Source organism: Musca vetustissima, unplaced genomic scaffold (genome assembly GCF_032173495.1).
Source record: "Musca vetustissima isolate MV318-11 ecotype Yass unplaced genomic scaffold, APGP_CSIRO_Mvet_v1 utg4927, whole genome shotgun sequence".
In the NCBI taxonomy this organism is placed as follows: Eukaryota; Metazoa; Arthropoda; class Insecta; order Diptera; family Muscidae; genus Musca; species Musca vetustissima.
Genome location: NW_026884396.1, coordinates 248165 through 268301, shown reverse-complemented (window position 1 = coordinate 268301; position 20137 = coordinate 248165). Strand labels below are relative to the sequence as shown.

The window sequence follows — 20137 nt, the reverse complement described above, 5'->3', positions numbered from 1 at the left end:
GCAAAGAGAATATAAAAAAAATTAATAAATAATGATTTTTTGTTTTAATATTTTTAATGTTCTAGATGATCGATTTACTTTCTTAGGTTTTGTCCATTAGTACTCTTTTCCTTCTATGAAGACTGTATATCGGTTTAGAAGTTACAAACAAAAAAGTCAAAGCAGAAAAAAAAACCTTTTGAGTTTTACGATGTTTGAGGTACTTGATGTCTGATTTCCTTGCTGACATATTCCACACATTTTTTCTCCTGGACCACAGCTTCTATTTCTCCGAAGACAGTATACTAAAATTCCTAACAGTTTCGGAGATATAACCCAAAAAACTAACCCTTTAAATTTTTGAAAAATACGATAATTTTACGTTCTACAATTTTTGAGGTACTAAATGGCGGATTTCTTGTGCGACATATTTTACACATTTGTTCACCTAGTCAAATGCTACAAACATGTCAAAGATTTTATACTAAAATTCTGAACTGTTTAGAAAATACAGCATTGGTTTAAAAAAATATTTAATATTTAATTAAAAGTAAAATTTTTTGCGTTCCGAAATGTTTAAAGTCCCAGATATCTGATATTCTGGTTGTTACGTTTCAAACACATTTCTCCTAGTTCTCCTTTGCTACAATCCTACCAAAAATAGTTACTACAATTCCTATCGGGTTAGAAGATATAACCTTAAAATGCAAACCCCTTCAGAGTTTTTGAAAAATAAATTCATTTTACTGTATACTATTTTTTAGGTACTAAATGGCGGATTTCATGTGCCATATGTTCTACACATTTGTTCTCCTAGTTCAATGCTACAATCCTGTCAAAGGCCTTATACTAAAATTCCGAACCGTTTATAAAATACATCATTGGTTGAAAGAATCTTGAAAAAAAAACATGTAGAAAAAATAAATTTTTTTGCGTTCCGAACTGCTTGAAGTCCCAGATAACTGATTTTCTGGATGAATGTTCCATACACATTTCTCGTAGTCCTTTGCTACAATTCTGCCAAAGACAGTATACTAAAATTCCCATTGGGTTCGAAGATATAACCTCAAAAAAAAAATCCCTACTAATTTTTTTTAAAAATAAAATCATTTTACGTTCTACGATGTTTGAGGTACCAGATGACTGATTTCATGTGCGATATGTTCTACACATTTTTTCTTTAAGCCTTTGTCTATTATTCTACCAAAGACATTATAATTAAATTACTATCGGTTCCGAAGATGTCACCTCGAATTAAAAAAAAAAAATCTTCAAAAATCGCATAGGAAAAAGTAAACTTTTTGCTTTCTCCAATTTTTGAAGTACAAGATGACAGATTTTCTATGAGATATGTTCAAAACTTATTATTTGCTAGTGCAGTACAATAATTCCGTGGATGACAGTATACTAAAATATCATTCGGTTACGGAGATATAACCTCAAAAAACATACCCTTCAAAATGACCCAAAAATAAAAACATTTTACCTTCTTCGATGTTTGAGATACTAAATGCCTGACTTTTGTAATGATATGTCCTAGAAATTTTTTCTTCTAATCCTTTGCTACAATTCTGGCGAAGACAGTATATAAAAATTCCTACCGGATTCAAAAATATAACCTCAAAAACAAAATCCCTACTAATTTATTGAAAAATAAAATCCTTTAACTTTCTGCGAAGTTTGAGGTCCAAGATGTCAGATTGTCGTAATGATATGTCCTAGACATTTTTTCTTCTAGTCCTTTACTATAATTCTGCCGAAGACAGTATACTAAAATCCCTATTGGTTTGGAAGATATCACAATGAAGTAAACAGTCTTAAAATCGCATGAGGAAAACAACTTTAGCGTTCTCAATTTTTTTTAATTTATTTTTATTATTCCCTTTTATTCCTCTTTCATTATTCTATAAGAAGAAGACATACAATAAAAATATAATAATATGTCCCCCAATCTATCCTTCAATAACTACCTTAAAACTAACCTAAAATATCACATTCCCTAATGAAAGGCCCTTGATGTAACTCATTTGTTTTTATAAATCTCTTTCGTTTTGTTTTTATTTTTTCTTCGTCTCTATGTTTTACTTTCAATTAATTTCTCAGGATTTATCGCCATATTTTCCTTTAATAACAACAACCTTTCAATTCCCCTCTACCATAAATATTTTTATTTACTTCCCAAAAGGGTGGTCGCCTTTGATTTAAATGAACAAAAATCAAAGCATACTTTTTGGGGTTATGAAATAATAAAACAAACTAAGATTAAGAAAAACGTTTTACTCACCAATTTTCCTGGGAATGGTACACCAACAAATTGTGGCATTACTGCTTCTGGACCCGTATAGGCATTATGATCCTGTATCTCCATACTCAGTTGATCGGAAAGTTTTTGAGCCATACCACTGTTCGGATTCAATTGATTACCCAACATGTGGGGTGCGGTGGTAACAGTAACTGAGGATGCTGCTGCGGCCGCCGCCGCTGCTGCTGCAGCAGATGTTGTTGGTTGCTGTTGTGGGGTGGTGGTGGATTGTGGTGGTGCCAATGGTCCTCCTGCTGTTGCTGGTAGACCATTTTGAAATACTTTAATGTCTTTGAGATCATTTGCTGGGGGAGTGTTGGATGTTGTCGTTGACGCTGCTGCTGCGGCTATGTTTGTTGCCTCTTTGGCTCGTCGACCACGTTTACGTGTTGTGGCAGCCGCCGTCGCCGTTGTTGTTGCCGTACTACTTCCAGCCTCTGAGCCCGGAGAACTGGGTGGTGAATCTTTAACAGTGGCCATTGTAGTATCAATGGTGGGTGGTAGTAATCCTGATGAGCCCGTTGTTGTTGAGCCAGATTGGGGTTCATAGGAAAATTTGAGACCTCCACCACCACCCATATTCATGGAGGATGATGAACAGGAGCTGGTGGTACTGGCATTGCTAACATTAAATGAGGAGGATGAGAAGACACCGCTGTCGGGAGTTCTGTTGTTGTTGTTGGTGTTCGAGTTCGTGGTTGTAGATGATGGCGAGGGTGTTGCAGTAGTAGTGTTGTTGTTGTTGGAAGGTTTTGAAATTTTATTATTATTTTTGTTGTTGTTGTTGTTATTTGTATTTGTTGTGGTTGGGGCAGTAGTAGCAGTCACATTTGATGATGTTGTTGATGACGCAGATGTTGTTGTCGCATTGGCGGCGTTATTGTTGTTGTTGTTAGTATTTGGGGAAGTTGGGATGTTGACATTGTTGGTGGTGGTGTTGTTGTTGTTGTGGGAAGATAAAAGAGAATTTGAAGAAGAAGAATTTGTGGTTAATGGCAAAATTTCAATAACATCATTATCGGCAGCAGTGGTGGTTTTCAAATTTGTTTGTTTGTTGCCACCAACAACAACATGCTGCTGCTGTTGGCTTTGTTGTTGTTGTTGATGATGTAATTTATTTGTGAGTTTACTGTTGTTGTTGTTATTATTATTATTAGTACCAGCAGTTGCAGTGTTATTAGATGAAGAGGAGAAGGTTGAGCTTAAATTAGTAGCGGAATTGTTAGTAGCTGTGGCCGAGGAGTTGGATGTTATTAAGGAATTAGAGGAAGAAGCGGAATTTGTTGCAGAAGCAGAAGAAGAATTAATATTTGTACTAGAAGAGGAAGAAGAAGACGAATTTGCAAAAGCATTGGTATTTTGTTGATTTGTGCCGGAGGAAAGTAGTGAAGCAGCAGCCGACGAATTGGAATTGGAAGAAGAGGAGGAAGTGGAATTGTTATTCGTTTTGTGGTTGCTGGCCATTTTGGAGGAGGCAGACGAGGAGGAGGAGGAGCTAGCGACAGCGGACGTGGAGTTTGAGTTACGCTCAGGCGAGACATGTTGCTGCTGCTGTGTAAATCCACGTGGAGGTGGTGGTGGCGAATGTGCTGATCTCTGCTGATTTTTATGATGAGCGGAGGAGGAGGAGCTACTATTCGAATGTTGCTGTTGTCGCTGTTGCTGCTCCTGCTGCTGTTGCAGATGTGACTGATGGGCCCTTAACATTTTCTTATTTAAGGGTTTGTTGGCCGCCACCATAGAACCACCACCACCTCCTCCGCCTACAGCTGACGAATTATTATTGGTGTTGGTATTGTCAACAACATCCGTTAAATTATTACTACTACTACCACTACTGGTTGTGCTGCTGTTGTTGTTGGTACTGCTAGAAATACTGCTACTTATAAGACTACTATTTGGGCCGGTGGTGACGGCAGAAGAATTACTACTACCACTACTACTATTATGTTTAGATGACGAGGAGGATAGAGAAGTTGTGATGGCGGTGTCAACACCACTTTGATTATTATTGCTGTTGGTGTTGTTGTTGTTGCTATTATTACTACTACTCTGGTTGTTGCTATTTTTTGTTAGATTGGTTGCTGTTGATTGTTGTTGAATGTTCGTCGACGTGGTCATATTACTCAGGGAGGATGGTAATGGTGATGATCTGGTGGAGATACCACTACCACCACCCGCAACACCTCCTCCTCCCCCACCATTAGGTGACGATGTTGTATTACGCATAGATGCCGCCGATGATGATGAGGATGCAGAGGAGGAGGTGGCTGAGGAATTGCTATGTTGATCTACCGGCTGTAACATTACAATCGGTGATGGTGAGGGCGTGGCCGAAGGTGTTGAAGTGGGCGTTGGTGTACGGGTGGAAGGTGTTGGTGTACTACTGGGCGGTGGTAATGATAGTGGTGATGGTGCTGTTGGTGGTGGAGTGGGTGTTGTTAAATCGGCATGATAGTGCGGTGAACCCGTAGCCATCTTATCCAAAGCCGATGAAGAAGAAGACGACGACGACGAGTTGGATGTTTTGGCCAATTTTTCTTGTGGCGGCTGCTCATTATTATTGCCCGATCCCGAAGAAGAAGCGCTTGTCGAAGATGAAGCGAACCCGGATTTTGCCGAGGCCGCACGTTTTTTGGCCGAACGTGAATTAGTTTTTTGTGATGAATTATGTTGCTGTTGTTGTTGCTGCTGCTGTTGGTGATGGTGATGGTGGTGTTGTTGATGTTGTTGCTGCTGTTGTTGTTGTGCTTGCAACATACTACTTTCACCTGAGCGTGATCTGTTTTGTTTTGCGTTTGCGAAATTAAAAAAGGAACGTACGAGCGAACGAACGAACATACAAACACAACAAATTCCAATCGTGATATTTTTTTGTTCAAAAAGTGATTTTAAATTTTTTCGAAAACAAAATGGAATTAAAAATTAAAGTGGAAAGAAGAAGAGAAAATATCGAGAGAAAAAATTGATATTTATTTCTTTGCAAATTCAAAATTTGAGGTTATTTTCGAGTTAAAAATATTTTTGGGTGTATGCAGAGAGAATGTGAGGGGGTGGGGTGGGTGTTGTGGTGGCATGACGTGTTCGGGTTGGTGTTGGCACGAGCTTTTTTTGTAAAGTAAAACATTTTGTGTGTATAGAGGGGCCGGGGTTTTGGGCTATAGGAAATAATGATTAAATAAGGTCTTTTCCTATAAAAAAAAAACTCCTTGTAAAATTATCGATAACATTTTGGATAATAATTTTCTGTATGCCAAAAATGATCGATAATATTTCTATATAGAAACATTATCGATAACATCTTTATGTAAAAAAAATTATCGATAATAATTTTTTGTACAGAAAAATTATCTATAATAATTTTTATATAGAAATATAATTTTTCTGCATAGAAAAAATTATCGATAACATTTTTATGTAAAGAAAAATTATCGATAAAATTCTTAATTTTTGATATAGAAAAATTATCGATAATAATTTTTATATAGAATCGATAATTTTTACATAAAAAATTATATAATAATTTTTATATAGAAAAAATTATAGATAAATAATCGAAATTTTTATTTTTAATATAGAAATATAATCGATAATAATTTTTTATATAGGAAAATTACCGATAATAATTTTTTATGTAGAAAAATTATCGATAATAATTTTTAATATAGATAAATTATCGATAATATTTTTTCGTATCGAAAAATGATCGATTACAATTATTCCGTGTCGAAAATGTATTGATAACAATTTTGCTGTATATAAAAATTATTTGTAACATTTTTTTTTGTATAGAAAAATTATCGATCACAAATTTTCTCTATAGAAACAAATTCGATAATTGTTCCATATAGAAAAATTGTCGATACAAATGTTCCGCATAGAAGGAGCAATTAGTCCCAGTAAATGAGTCGATAACAATTTTTCTACATAGAAATGTTATCGGAAATAAAGAAATAAAAGTTTGCACTTAACAACTCATAATCGAAGATCTCCAGATAATTTTGAAATTTATAAACCAAATTCCGAAAAAATAGCAACAACACAGAAACTTCTCCTATAAAAGAAAATTACAACTAAAAAAAATTTAGAACCAAAATTCCGATAATCTCCATTTTCCACATCTCCGATTCAGACTTAATACAAAATGGGAGATAATCAACATAAATTCTAATTAATACCAAAGAATATTGAAAAAATGATAATGAAAGGAGGGAGAAATAGGGGAAAGGGGATGAAAGCATGCACTAAAACTAAGGAAATCAAAATCAATAGCAAAATACAAAATTGTTGTTGTGTTAGTAACGGTATTCAATGGCTATAATGTTGATGGGTATCTCTGTGTGTGGTGTGATGTTTAATGTTTGAATATGACAAGTTATCTTGCACTAACCTGCTACGTCTCATTGGTGCCGTTTCCTGATCCTGTATTTGGCTAACACGTGACGAAGACGACGATGAGGATTGTTTTTCATAGCTAATTTTTAAATTACCCGTCTCTGTGGTGGAGGCAGTCAGATTAATACCAGTTGTCGATGCCGACGATGAGTTGGGAGATTTGCCACTTTGTTGTTGTTGTTGCTGCTGGTAGATGACACTGCTATGTTGTTGATTTACCGGTGATGGTATCGAAGATGTTGTTGAGGTGGCAGAATTATTAAACGGCGATTGACGATCTAGTGGTGAGGTTGTGGACGATGCTGCAGCCGCCGCCGCTGCTGCTGCTAATTGTTGTTGACTAGATGACCTTGTTGTTGTTTGTCCAGTTATATGTTGTTCTAAAAGAAAACAGAAAAAAACATAAAAATTAGTATTTAATGATATTGAAAATAATTGTTTAATAAGTATTACCCTGACTTCCGCTTGTGTTAGCCGCTGCTGTTGTTGTTGGTATATTTATTCCAGGTACATTTGCATTGGACAGTGGCACGGATACATATAAACTTGGCGCACCCGCCGTTCCTGATGAGGGGGAATTTGTGGCGGCTGACGTTGACGTCATACTTCCACCATTCGCTGCAGCCAATGCTGCCTGGGCTGCAGCATAACGTTCCTCACGTTCTTTAGCTGCGGCAGACGCCGCTGATGAACTGGAATTTTTATGCGTTGATGTTCCCGATCCTCCTCCTGTACTCGATGATCCGACGCCGGTTGTTGATGCATTGACTTTGGCTTCATTCGATTTATGATGTCCCGACGATGTTGTCGTTGAGCTTGATAATGAAGACCCAACATCCCGATTACTTTGTGTCTCATTACCGCTACTGCTGGTTATCGATTGATGTGCAGGTGGACTTAATTCGGTTTTTTGCTGTAAAGAAAATGGAGGAGAAAAAGGAGCGTCTAAATAAATGATTTAAATATCGAAATTGTTCAAAAGTTAAGGATTTTTATGAAAAAAAAAAATGAACTACCGACCATTTTTATAGAGAGAAAATTTGTTATCGATAATTTTTCTGTATAGAGAAATTATTTTCGATAATTTTTCTGTGTATTCAAATTGTTATCGATAACTTTTCTTTATAGAAAATTAGTTATCGATAAGTTTTTTGTATATACAAATTGTTATCGATAAGTTTTTTGTATATACAAATTGTTATCGATAACTTTTCTGTATAGACAAATTGTACTCGATAATTTTTCTTAATAGAAAAATTGTTATCGAAAACTTTTCTGCGTAGAACATTTGTTATCGATAACTTTTCTATACAGAAATTTGTTATCGATAACTTATCAATATAGAACAACTGTTATCTATAACTTCTCAATATAGAACAACGTTTATCGATAACTTTTCCGCATAGAAAATGGTTATCGATAACTTTTCTTTATAGACAAATTGTTATCGACAATTTTTGTGCATAGAAAAACTGTTATCGATAAATTTTCTGCAAAAAAAATTGTTGTCGAAAATTTTTCTGCATAGAAAAACTGTTATTGATAATTTTTCGCCATAGAAAAACTGTTATCGATGGTTTTTCTGCATAGAGAAATTGTTATAGATATCTTTTCCATATTGAAAATGGTTATCGATAACTTTTCCGTATAGAAAATGGTTATCGATAACTTTTCTATACAGAAAATTTGTTATCGATAATTCTTTTGTATAGACAAACTGCTTTCGATAACTTATCCGTATAGAAAAACTGTTATCAATAACTTTTCTTTATAGAAAAATTTTTATCGACACTTACTGTATAGGCAAATTGTTATCGATAACTTTTCTATATAGAAAATTGTTATAGATAACTTTTCTATATAGAACATTTTTATCGATAATTTTTCTATACAGAAAAACTGTTATCGATCATTTTTCCATAGATATCTACTACTATAGATTAGATTTTTTCTATAGAAAAAATTATAATCGAAAAATATCAAATTTTTAAATTATCTACACATAATAGAGGTTATCGATGTATTTTTGGAAGAAAAAAAATTAATATCGAGTCAATTTTGTAGGGAAAAGCATGTTATCGATAAATTTGAAAGTTGTCATCAACAATTTTTGATCATATTGGAAAGTAGTTATCGATAATTTGTAATCGAAACAAAATTTTTTATCGTTTTATTATCTTTTAAAATAGCCACCGCATAATTACATTCAAAAAAAACTACAAATCATTAATTAACCTCACAATTGAAGAGTTCACATAACTACAACAAACATTTTTTTATTGCTTTAGAAGAACGAAAAAAAATACAACAACGGCAACATCAAGAATAACAACAAATGACATAGAAAAAGAAAAAATGCGTACGTGTACAAACTTCCGCTTTACTGGGAAATCCAAAAGGAAATCAACGAAAAACAAAAAACAAACAGAAACAGAAATGCACAGACAAACACATGCACGCACACACACATATTAGAGATAAACGACAGAAAAAACAACAATGAATGCATTTCGTAATAAACCCCACAACAACAACAAGTGAAATTGCAATTTCAAATGAATTCAAGCCAAAAGAACAACAAAAAAAATAACAACAACGACAAGAAGAAACGTGACCAAGAGTAGCCGCCCCAACATTACAGTTGGCTGAGAGTAAGAGAAAATCAAGAGAACAGAACGGGAGAAACGACGTTTGCCCCCAACTAAACTGTAAACAAAGAGAAGACAAACATTTGATGTGATAAAGAGAGAATGGGGAGCCATGTATTTTTAATAAGCAATCAATGGATGAGAGAGGCGGCATTGATGGCTGACTGGCTGGTCGATGTGAAAAAGGAGGAGAATGAAAATAAAAAAAGCATGAGGAGGCATGAAATAACCCAGCAAAACATAAAAACAAAGTCAATGTTGCCGACTCAAATCAAACAACAATGGATACGACATAGATGAATGGTTGAAAGGTACAATGAAGAGAGGGGAAAATGGAGTAGACGGGAGGAATGAAAGAAATTGTGGTGGATAGACAATGTTGATGACATGCATGCATGTCTTGCTTGCATTGGTAAAGAGTGTCATAGATACAGGCACAACCAACAATGACAAGAACCACAAAAAAAGTAAAAATAGAAGAAAAAGGAAAATGAGGAGGGGAAAACAAATAATAAATCAATACACAAAAAAGAAAACATGAATATTAAACATAAAAAATGGCAGATAAAGCGGCAGGCAACGGCGGCGTCAGGCATTAGAGCGACAGGTTGAATGTACCGACCGACCGACCGACCAAGCAATGATACATAATTTGTGTGAGAGCAGAACACACACAACAGCACCACAGCTGAGCAGAGCATAATAGTAGAAGAGGAAGAAGCATCACATAGAATGTGGCCATATATCAAAAATACAAAAATATTGAAATGAAAATTTGTTGTTGGGGATATAAAAGGCCATAAAATCAGAAATAATCATGAAATAAAAATAGTGAGGGGAAGTGGGAGGTTGCATAAAGGCAAGACGAGACACGGGTCAAAAATTTGAATGGCATGAGAAGACACGACGACAGCCAACACACAAAATTAAATCAAAATAGAAAATAAAATAAAAATAATTTCAGGGTGCAACAGAAGAGCAAAGCAAAGATTATTTATAGTTGTTAGAAAGAAAATTTAACTCAGCAGGAGGGAAAAATTATCCGAAGACAAAATATGTTTTGAAATTTTCAAAACAAAACCACAAATGTATTTCAAATTAATTTCTCATACCTTATCACCACAAAATATGAAAATACCACAAAACTTGTAAAACAAAATTGCAAAGAATTTCACATAAACAAACAAACAAAATGTGGCATGCATGCAAAATTCTGGTTAGATGTTTTTCCTGTTTGAAAATATAAAAAAATCACGCACACACAAACAAACGCAAAATGTTACGCATCGACTAAAAATGCAGTTCGATAAACAACCACCCGCTGAGCGGCAAACAAAGACCAGGGAATGCAGTGTGGTGGAGGAGGAGGGGCTGCTGCATGGCACCCAGCATATTGAAGCATGTCTATCTATCTACGATTTTTTATTGGCAATATTTTGCCAAACACACAGCTGTGATAATAGAAAATACACTAAGTAAATTTTCCTATAGAAAAAAATGTTATCGAAAAATGAATGTATAAGAAATCGATGTTATCGACAACGTTTCTATAGGGGAAAATTGTTGTAACCAAAATTTCTATACAGAAATTATGGAAACATTTTCTAAGGAGTTATCGATGGCTTTTAAGCATAAAGATTAATTATCGACAACTTTTTTTGTAAGAAAAATCTCATATCGACATATTTTCTGACCAGAATAGGTATTATCGATACACAGGAAAACTGTTATCGACAACTTCTCTAGGCAGAAAAGTTGTTATCTACTCAGAAATGTTTTTATCGATAAGCTTTCTATGCAGAAATGTTGTTATCGATAAGCTTTCTATGCAGAAATGTTGTTATCGATAAGTTTTCTATGCAGAAATGTTGTTATCGATACATTTTATATACAGAAAATTTATTATCGATGACTTTTCTATACAGAAAAATTGTTATCGACAAATTTTTTATACAGAAAAGTAATTATCGATACCATATCTATACAGAAAAGTAATTATCGATAACTTTTCTATACAGAAAAGTAATTATCGATAACTTTTTTATACAGAAAATTTGTTATTGACAAGTAATTATCGATAACTTTTTTATACAGGAAATTTGTTATCGACAACTTTTCTATACAGAAAAGTTGTTATCGACAACTTTTCTATACAGAAAATTTGTTATCGATAACTTTTCTATACAGAAAAGTAATTATCGACAACTTTTCAATACAGAAAAGTTGTTATCGACAACTTTTCAATACAGAAAAGTTGTTATCGAAAACTTTTCTATACAGAAAAATTGTTATCGACAACTGTTCTATACAGAAAAGTTATTATCGACAACTTTTCTATACAGAAAAGTTGTTATCGACAACTTTTCTATACAGAAAAGTAGTTATCGATAACTTTTCTATACAGAAAATTTGTTATCGATAAATTTTCTATACAGAAAAGTTATTATCGATAACTGTTCTATACAAAAAATTTATTATCGATAACCTTTCTGTACAGAAAAGTTATTATCGATAACCTTTCTGTACAGAAAAGTTATTATCGATAACTTTTCTATACAAAAAAGTTATTATCGATAACTTTTCTATGCAGAAAAGTAATTATCGATAAATTTTCTATACAGAAAAGTAAATATCGATAACCTTTCTGTACAGAAAAGTTATTATCGATAAAAGAAAAGCAATTATCGATAACTTTTCTATATAGAAAAGTAATTATCGATAACTTTTCTATACAGAAAAATTATTGTCGATAACATGAAAATTATTATCGATAAATGATCTATAAGCAAAAAGTTATGATCGATAATATTTATCCCCATAAAATGGACAAACATTTTTATACATTAAAGTTATTATCGATAACTTCTCTGTACAGAAGAGTTATTATCGATAATTTTTCTATACGGAAAAGTTGTTATCGATAACATTTCTATATAGAAAATGTATGGTCGTAAAATTTTTATACAGAAATTTGTTATCGACAACTTTTCTGTGACGAAATTTATTATCGACAAATTTTCTGTAGCGAACGTTATTATCGATAAATTTTTTGTAGAGAAAATATACTATGAACATCTTTTCGATATAGAAAAAAACGTTTACAGAATTAAATTTATTATCGAAAATTTTTTTATATTTTATAAAAAAAGCTGTTGTCGGTAATATTTATTTAAACACAATTTTGTTATCGATAAAATTAAAAAAAAAATCCTATCGATAAAATTTTTGTTAAAAAAAAATTTCTATAAAAAAAAGCTATTGTCATAGATAATTTTAAAGTAAAAAATATCGATAACAAAATAAATGTTATCGAAACCATTTTTAAATAGTTTATTTTAAGAATTTTTTTTATTTTATTTATTTATTCATTTTTTTTTTATCATGTGTGTGAAAATTACACCACCACTAATGAAGAGGTGATATTGCATTTCATTTGCTTATTTTTGTTGTTGTTGTTTTGCTCTCAATTTCTGGGTTGTTGCAGCACAAATTAGCCATTTTTTGCGTGTGCTTAAAAGCAAAGTTGCCTGCGGGCCTGAACCGAAACAAGAAAAAATATCCACCAACAAGAAAAAAGAGAAAAAAAGAACAGTGACTGACCGGCGGCAAACTATTTTGTTTGGCAAATTGAAAGACCACCGACAACAACAACAACCAATAATTGCTTAACAATACAAAGTTTGTGTTCGAGATAGCCCGACCAAACACGCAATAACAGGATGTTATGCGGTCAGGATCATCATCAGCCAAAGAAAAAAAAAAATAAAAAATGGAGGAGAAAAAAAATCAACAACTGACAGCCGGGTTCAAAACACCAACATGTGACCATGATGATGATGACGATCGACCGACAAATGATGGATGAATGGCTGGTTACGATTAAGTGGCTGGAAATTGAAGGCAATTATATTAAAAAAAATAAAATTAAAGGTATCTAATTAAAAAAAAAACGATGTGGGCTTTGGATGGACTTAAGGGATGTGGGTTTTATTCTAAGGATCATTAATGGCATTTGAATTGGTTTTAGAGACTCGATCAAGCAACAGGTGTTAATAGGTACTGGAATAAGGACCCCTATTGTCCACAAGGGCGATAAATAATTGATGTAGCTGTCAAGTCAGAGGGAGAGATAGAGCACCAGAGAGAGAGACAAGTTATGGCCCGGCCTGAGCAGATGACCGACGATACATTTGTCATTTATTTGTAAAAAATTACAAGGGTAGAAGGATACCCTCCAATGATAGAATTGTATTTTCTGGTGATCCTGTCGGACAACATCACCTGCAGCAACATCTGGAAGGGTCCTGTTTTTCATTCTTACTTACAAATAGAAAAAAATGATGCGATCGCAAAAGAAAGAAAAAAAAACAACGGCAATTGATGCAGATGGTCAGAAAAAATACAACAAAGGATAAGGAATTTTAAAAAAGGATATGAAAGAACAAAAATAAAAAAACAGGATAAACACATGTGTTTCAAGATGTGATCTAATAAAAAATAATGAGTTTGTTTTAGTACAAATGATAACAAGGATTAAAAAGGATATGCGGAGAATGAAAAGGAAGTAAATAAAAAAAGGCTCTTACCTAAAGAACAGATGAATCATGGCAAAGGATAACATTTAAGGATTATGGCGGCAAGAAGATGCAAACATTTTCAACAAACTAATCCTTCCTCACACACACACATACGTACAACACCAGGTTACCCATTTGAAAACCTCAAATAAATACATTAACGTCTGAGAGTGTGTGTGTTTGTGTTAAAAACACAACACAAAATTTGGCAGCTGTAATTCCTTCTCCAATTCTTTCTTTTAATCTTTGAAAAAAACTGAAAACTATTATCCTTTGTTGCACCACTATCCTTTAAGAAATGAAGAAACCACCTCAACTTCTTTATTTACTACTCGAAAAATTTGTACTTCTTTCTTAAACACACACACACAGCTATCCTTTTTTGGCAGGATGCCTGCCGGTGACCGAAATTGAGAAGTGGGGTTGTTTATTTTTTTGGAATGTTTACTGTTATATAACTAGAGATTGTTTTTCGTTGTTGTTGTTGCTCGAACATTCTCCGAACACACACAAAAAGGACAGATGTTAAGCCGAAAAGAAAGAAGGAACTCTTTGTGCAACTTGTGTGTGTGCGTTAGTGCTTCGTTTTTTTGGCAAACAAAGGAGAGGAAGAAAAAAAAATATTTCATCATTACTCAGAGCAGGATCAGGCGGCAGGCAGGCAGCTGGTTTCAAATTCCATTGAAAGGCGCAATTCCTTTGAATGGATAAGGAAAAAAATAACATCCAGAACTTAAAGGAATTTTTTGGAAAATGAAACTAATTGAATAAATTAGGAGGAAAAATTAAAATACCAAAAAAGAAAAAAAAACATTCAAGAAGCCTTCCAGTTAAAAAAATTAAAAATGTTCTATAGCAAAATTGTAATAACTACTTTTTTGTATAGAAAATTGTTTTAATAAATTTTTTCCTACAGAAAAGTTACCGATCACATATTTTTCGTAGAGCAAAGTTATCGATAACACAATTATCGTAAAGAAAAGTTATCGATATCAAAATTTTCCTGAAGAAAAGTTATCGATAACACAATTTTCGTCAAGAAAAATTTTCAATAAGATATTTTTCGTAAAGAAAAGTTATCGATAACACAATTTTCGTCAAGTAAAATTATCAAAAAGATATTTTTCGTAGAGAAAAGTTATCGATAACACAATTTTCGTAAAGAAAAATGATCGATAACAAAACTTTCGTCAAGAAAAGTTATCGATAACAAATTTTTCGCAAAGGCAAGTCATCGATAACATATACTTTACATAAAAAAGTTATCGATAATCATGTTTTCCTATAGAAGGTAACCCGATAACAAATGCTAACACTATAAAAGCAGTCGATAACAGTAGAAAATTTGTCGATGACAGTTATTCCACATAGAAAAGTTATCGACAACAACTGTTGCATATAGAAACACTGTCGATAACAAGTTTTCTATTTAGAAACATTTTCGAAAACAGCTCCTTTTATTGAAATGTTATCGATAACAATTCTTCTCTGTGGAAAAGTCTACCTAAATTTTATCGATAACTTATTATTTGTATAGAAAACCCTGTCAATAAGACGTTTTTTTAACTTCAAGTATAACTTTTAATTACAGAGAAGTTTTCGATATTTTTACATACGAAAAAGTTGTCTGTATAGAATACTTGTCGATAACAAATTATCTATATAGAAAAGTTTCCGATAACAATTTTTCTATAGAAATATTGTCGATAAAACTAACAAGAGTATAGAAAATTTGTCGATACACTACTTTTCTGCATAGAAATGTTGTCGATAACAACGTTTCTGTATAGAAAACTTGTCGATAAAAACTTTTCTGTATAGAAAACTTGTCGATAACAATTTTTCTGTATAGAAAAGTTGTCGATAACAATTTTTCTGTATAGAAAAGTTGTCGATAACTATTTTTCTGTATATAAAAGTTGTCGATAACTGTATAGAAAAGTTGTCGATAACAACTTTTCTGTATAGAAAAGTTGTCGATACCAACTTTTCAGTATGGAAAAGTTGTCGATACCAACTTTTCAGTATGGAAAAGTTGTCGATAACAACTTTTCAGTATGGAAGAGTTGTCGATAAAAACTTTTCAGTATGGAAAAGTTGTCGATAACAACTTTTCTGCATGGAAAAGTTGTCGATAACAACTTTTCTGTATAGAAAAGTTGTCGATAACAACTTTTCTGTATAGAAAAGTTGTCGATAACAACTTTTCTGTATAGAAAAGTTGTCGATAACAACTTTTCTGTATAGAAAAGTTGTCGATAACAACTTTTTTCTTTATAAAAATATTTGTCGATTTTTTATTAAAAAGTTGTCGAAAAATATATTTTCTGTAAAAAAGTTGTCGATAACAACTTTTATTTATAGAAAAGTTGTCGATAACAACTAATTTAAAAACATAATTTTATTATAGAAAAGTTGTCTTAATTTTTCTGTATAGATTTTTAGTTATAAAAATTCCTAAATCTACTTCCAAAAAACTGCTAAAAATAATCCATACAACCGACACAGTTGTTATCCTTAACAAAAATTTCACACGAAAAAAGACATCTGGTCTCATTTCATTTAAATAACCTATTAAAACAGAATTCTTCATTTCTTAAAGATTCCCACCAACAGCTGTTTGTTTCACACCTTTGAACATGACTGATTTTGTTCCCATTCATTTTTGTTGTTGTTTTTTATAAATGATCTCGTTTATCAAAGTAGTAATTTGATCGTTTATTAATTCAATATCGTCTCGAATAGATTTTTCTGGAATTCACAAATCCTAGTCATCCATCCATCCATCAAAAAACTACACAATGTATTTCAACCCTTTATTTATTAATACCAACAAAGTGAAAGAAGAGGAAGAAAAGGCGCGCGTCTAAATCCAATAATAAAAATGTCTGCTAGCCGGCTGACAGGCTGGCTGTTACAAATACAAACGTATGTCATTTTGTGTGAAGAACCATTTTTATGCAATCAATTTTCCCCCATTCCTTATGGTCACTTTTCAATTTTATTATCCTCCCTCTTCCTTTAGCCATTTGTCACACAATTTTACTCTCTTTGCATATAAATAATAATTGAATTTGTATTTTTTTACTATAAATTATTGAGAACGCCGTCATGTAAAAGGTAATGGCAACGGCGGCATCAATAAGAACGTTGACGGCGATAACGACCTGTGTGTGATAAACAGTACATTGTGTCTGAGTGTGTGTGTGTTATGGGGGTTGTTGTTATAGCAAGAGTAAACAAAACGGCTTGTAATAACAATGACGTAGAGAGAGAGAGAGAGTGTGTGAGTGTGGGGGAGGGAGGAGAGTATTAACCCATTATACTCGTAATTTCATTTTGATATTTATGTTGTTGGTGTTTATTTGTCATTTATACCGGACCATTAATAATGCATTGAACAGTAGTAAACCGTTAACACTCAGAGAGAAATTCACTACTCTCTTTATTATGTTAGCAAAAATAACAGAGAATACATTTAACCAAAAAAAGAAATATAACCGAGTGAGAGAGCAATGTTTTTGTTCACTTGTTTGAGATGACAAAACGTGCAATTTTTATGGAGTGCAACAACCAGACAAAATCGACCCTGCCCGCCTCAGCAGCCGGCAACGATACCACCATTGAGCCGAGGAGTTCACACCCCTATATTTTACAAATGTCCTGTCATTCATTTTTTTCCTTGTTCCTGCTCCATTTTCTCTCCCCTCTCTCGCTCTCGTCTGCCTACTACTACGTTGCAATTTATTTGTGAGCAGGCTGGCTGGCTGGTTGCTTGGTCTACGTGACTTAAAATAACATCTGCGCAGAATTGCATATCCTGGTTGGCATCAAATATTTATGATCCCCCCCTCCTACTGTTTTTAAATTTTTTGTGTGATGGCGACGGCAATGGGAATGGTAAGAAAATGCCGTTTGAAGTGTTCTTTAACATAATAAAAACCAAAACAACAACCAAAAAAGAGACAACACACTAACCAAATGTATGCAGGACGAGACTATGGGAATGGAAGGATTAATTTGGAAATATTTTTCGGGAAAACAATTCTGCTTACATAGGGGGAGAGTCAAAGTTGGGAGTCAAATTTTTCTTTTAAGCCAAGTAAATTAAGAAGTAGATAAACGAGATTTAAAAATTACATGAAATGAAATGATATTGGATACGAGTAACCGGTTTTCAATACCGAATACCAATTTAAAATAGTATAATTTCTATTTCACTTAACTTTCCATCCATTTCCATTAATTGTCTATTAAATTTAACGTTTTACATAACCGAATAACCGGTTCGTAAAACTCGATTACCCGGTTTTATAATAACAAATATGCGCATAGAATATTATTGAAGCCTATTTTAACTCAGCCCAAGTTCGAATGCGGCATTTCTTTGAATATTGGATAGGAACTACCGGGTTTTTAAACCCGAATATCGGTTACAATTTGCATATTTTGTACTTAACTGTAAATTTTATATTTCCTTTTATTTTGTGTTGAATTTATATTCTGCAGAAGCGAATAATCGGTTCATAAAACCCGATTACCCGGTTATAATTTACAGAAAATTGGTTTTGAACCTAATTTTTGTTTATATCAATTCAGTTCAATAGCGATATTTCTTGGAATGTTGAGATCGAGTAACCTGGTTTTATTCAAACCGAATATCATCGGGTTTTCAAAACCGAATATCGGTTATAATTTTCATATTTTGTACTTTACTTTAAATTTTATATTTCCATTAATTTTTTTTCGTTTAATTTGTGTTCTGTAGAACCGAATAACCGGTTCATAAAACCCAATTAACCGGTTATAATTTACAGAAAACTAGTTTTTAACTAAATTTGTGTTTATTTCAACACAGTTCCAGTCAACAGCGCCATTTCTTGGAATAATGAGATAAAATAACCGGTTTTTTTCAAACCGAATATAAATTAAAATTTGCATTTTATCTATTTTACTTTTCCATAATCCATTTCTATTACATTGTAGTTCAATTTTAGGTTCTTTAGAACCGAATAACCGGTTCATAAAATCCGTTTATCCGGTTGTAAATAATTGTTTTTTTTATAATTTCGAGTTTAATTTACATGATATATTTACTATTCATTTTGTGCCGAATTTTACATCTATAGAACCGAATAACCGGTTCATAAAATTCGATTACCCGGTTCTTTAATACCAAATTTTAATTCTTATATTATTTAGGGTTATTTAAACTCAGACCAAGTAGAATTTCCGCTATTTCTTGAATATTGGAAACGAGTAACCGGTTTTTTAAAACCGAATACTTATTACAAATTATGGTTTTTAATGTTATTGATGGTTATTTCTACTCAGATCAAGTAGAAATTCCGTTATTTCTTGAACATTGGAATCGAGTAACCGGTTTTTTTAAACAGAATATCCATTAAAAATTGCTAAATTCTGATGAAATTTCAAAAATCCACTGCAAATCAGAAAATATAACTAGAGTTAATCCGAAAAACCAACTGATCTGCTATCAAGAGAAGAGACCTTCAATGGACCTCCTCTTTGACTTCTTCAGTTGGAAAACTTTTTAAGGATCGAATACCTTCTTTAAAGGCCTCATATGAAAATAATATTTTCTATAGGTTTTCTAGGATAGGTTATATTCAAAAAAACACCTTCTATGTACATCTATATATTCAAGACCCTCAATAGACCCTTTTTAATAGCTCTTCTAAAGAGAACATCCTTCTATCCACAGATGACCTGCAAACGAGCTTCTCTTGATGGAAGACCTGTTAAAAAAAGAGTTCACTAGCTGCCTTATAGAAGTTCAGGGGTTTAAGGCATTCTATCAACAGGGGTTTTCAGGGTTTTTAGGCCTTCTATCCACAGAAGACCTGCAAAAGAGCTTCTCTTGTTGGAAGACCTTTATAGAAGCCTCTCTGGCGGATTCTCTGTTTAAAAAAAAGTTCAGTAGCTGCCTTATAGAAAATTCCGGAAAATTAAGGAAGACCTTCAAAGGGTTTTCCCTACAAGATAGGCCTTCCTAGGCTAAAAAATAAATAAAATTAAAAAGTGGATATTTACCCCAGATAGTAGAAAGCGTATTTTCAAATTGTGCGGATACGATGTGGCTGTGGCATTTGTTACACATATACTACCACCACTACTACCCACACCACCACCAGCACCGGCTGATGATGATGAACACGAGGCAGGTGATGCTGAGGCAGACAATGTTGACAGTGATGAGGGTGACGATGAGGCAG

At 33.1% G+C, this 20137-nt stretch overlaps 2 protein-coding genes across 2 annotated transcripts in view; one reads left to right on the top strand and one right to left on the bottom strand.

Moving 5' to 3' along the window:
• LOC133331362 (secernin-2) overlaps nucleotides 1-20137 on the top strand; it is a 220789-nt gene that overhangs the window by 140326 nt on the left and 60326 nt on the right. The window lies entirely within an intron of this gene.
• LOC133331364 (pneumococcal serine-rich repeat protein) overlaps nucleotides 1-20137 on the bottom strand; it is a 51403-nt gene that overhangs the window by 8523 nt on the left and 22743 nt on the right. Inside the window, 5 exon segments of the mRNA XM_061539761.1 lie at nucleotides 2264-2995; nucleotides 3110-3618; nucleotides 3928-5063; nucleotides 6672-7056; nucleotides 7130-7589. Coding sequence (XP_061395745.1) covers nucleotides 2264-2995; nucleotides 3110-3618; nucleotides 3928-5063; nucleotides 6672-7056; nucleotides 7130-7589 — 3222 coding nt within the window.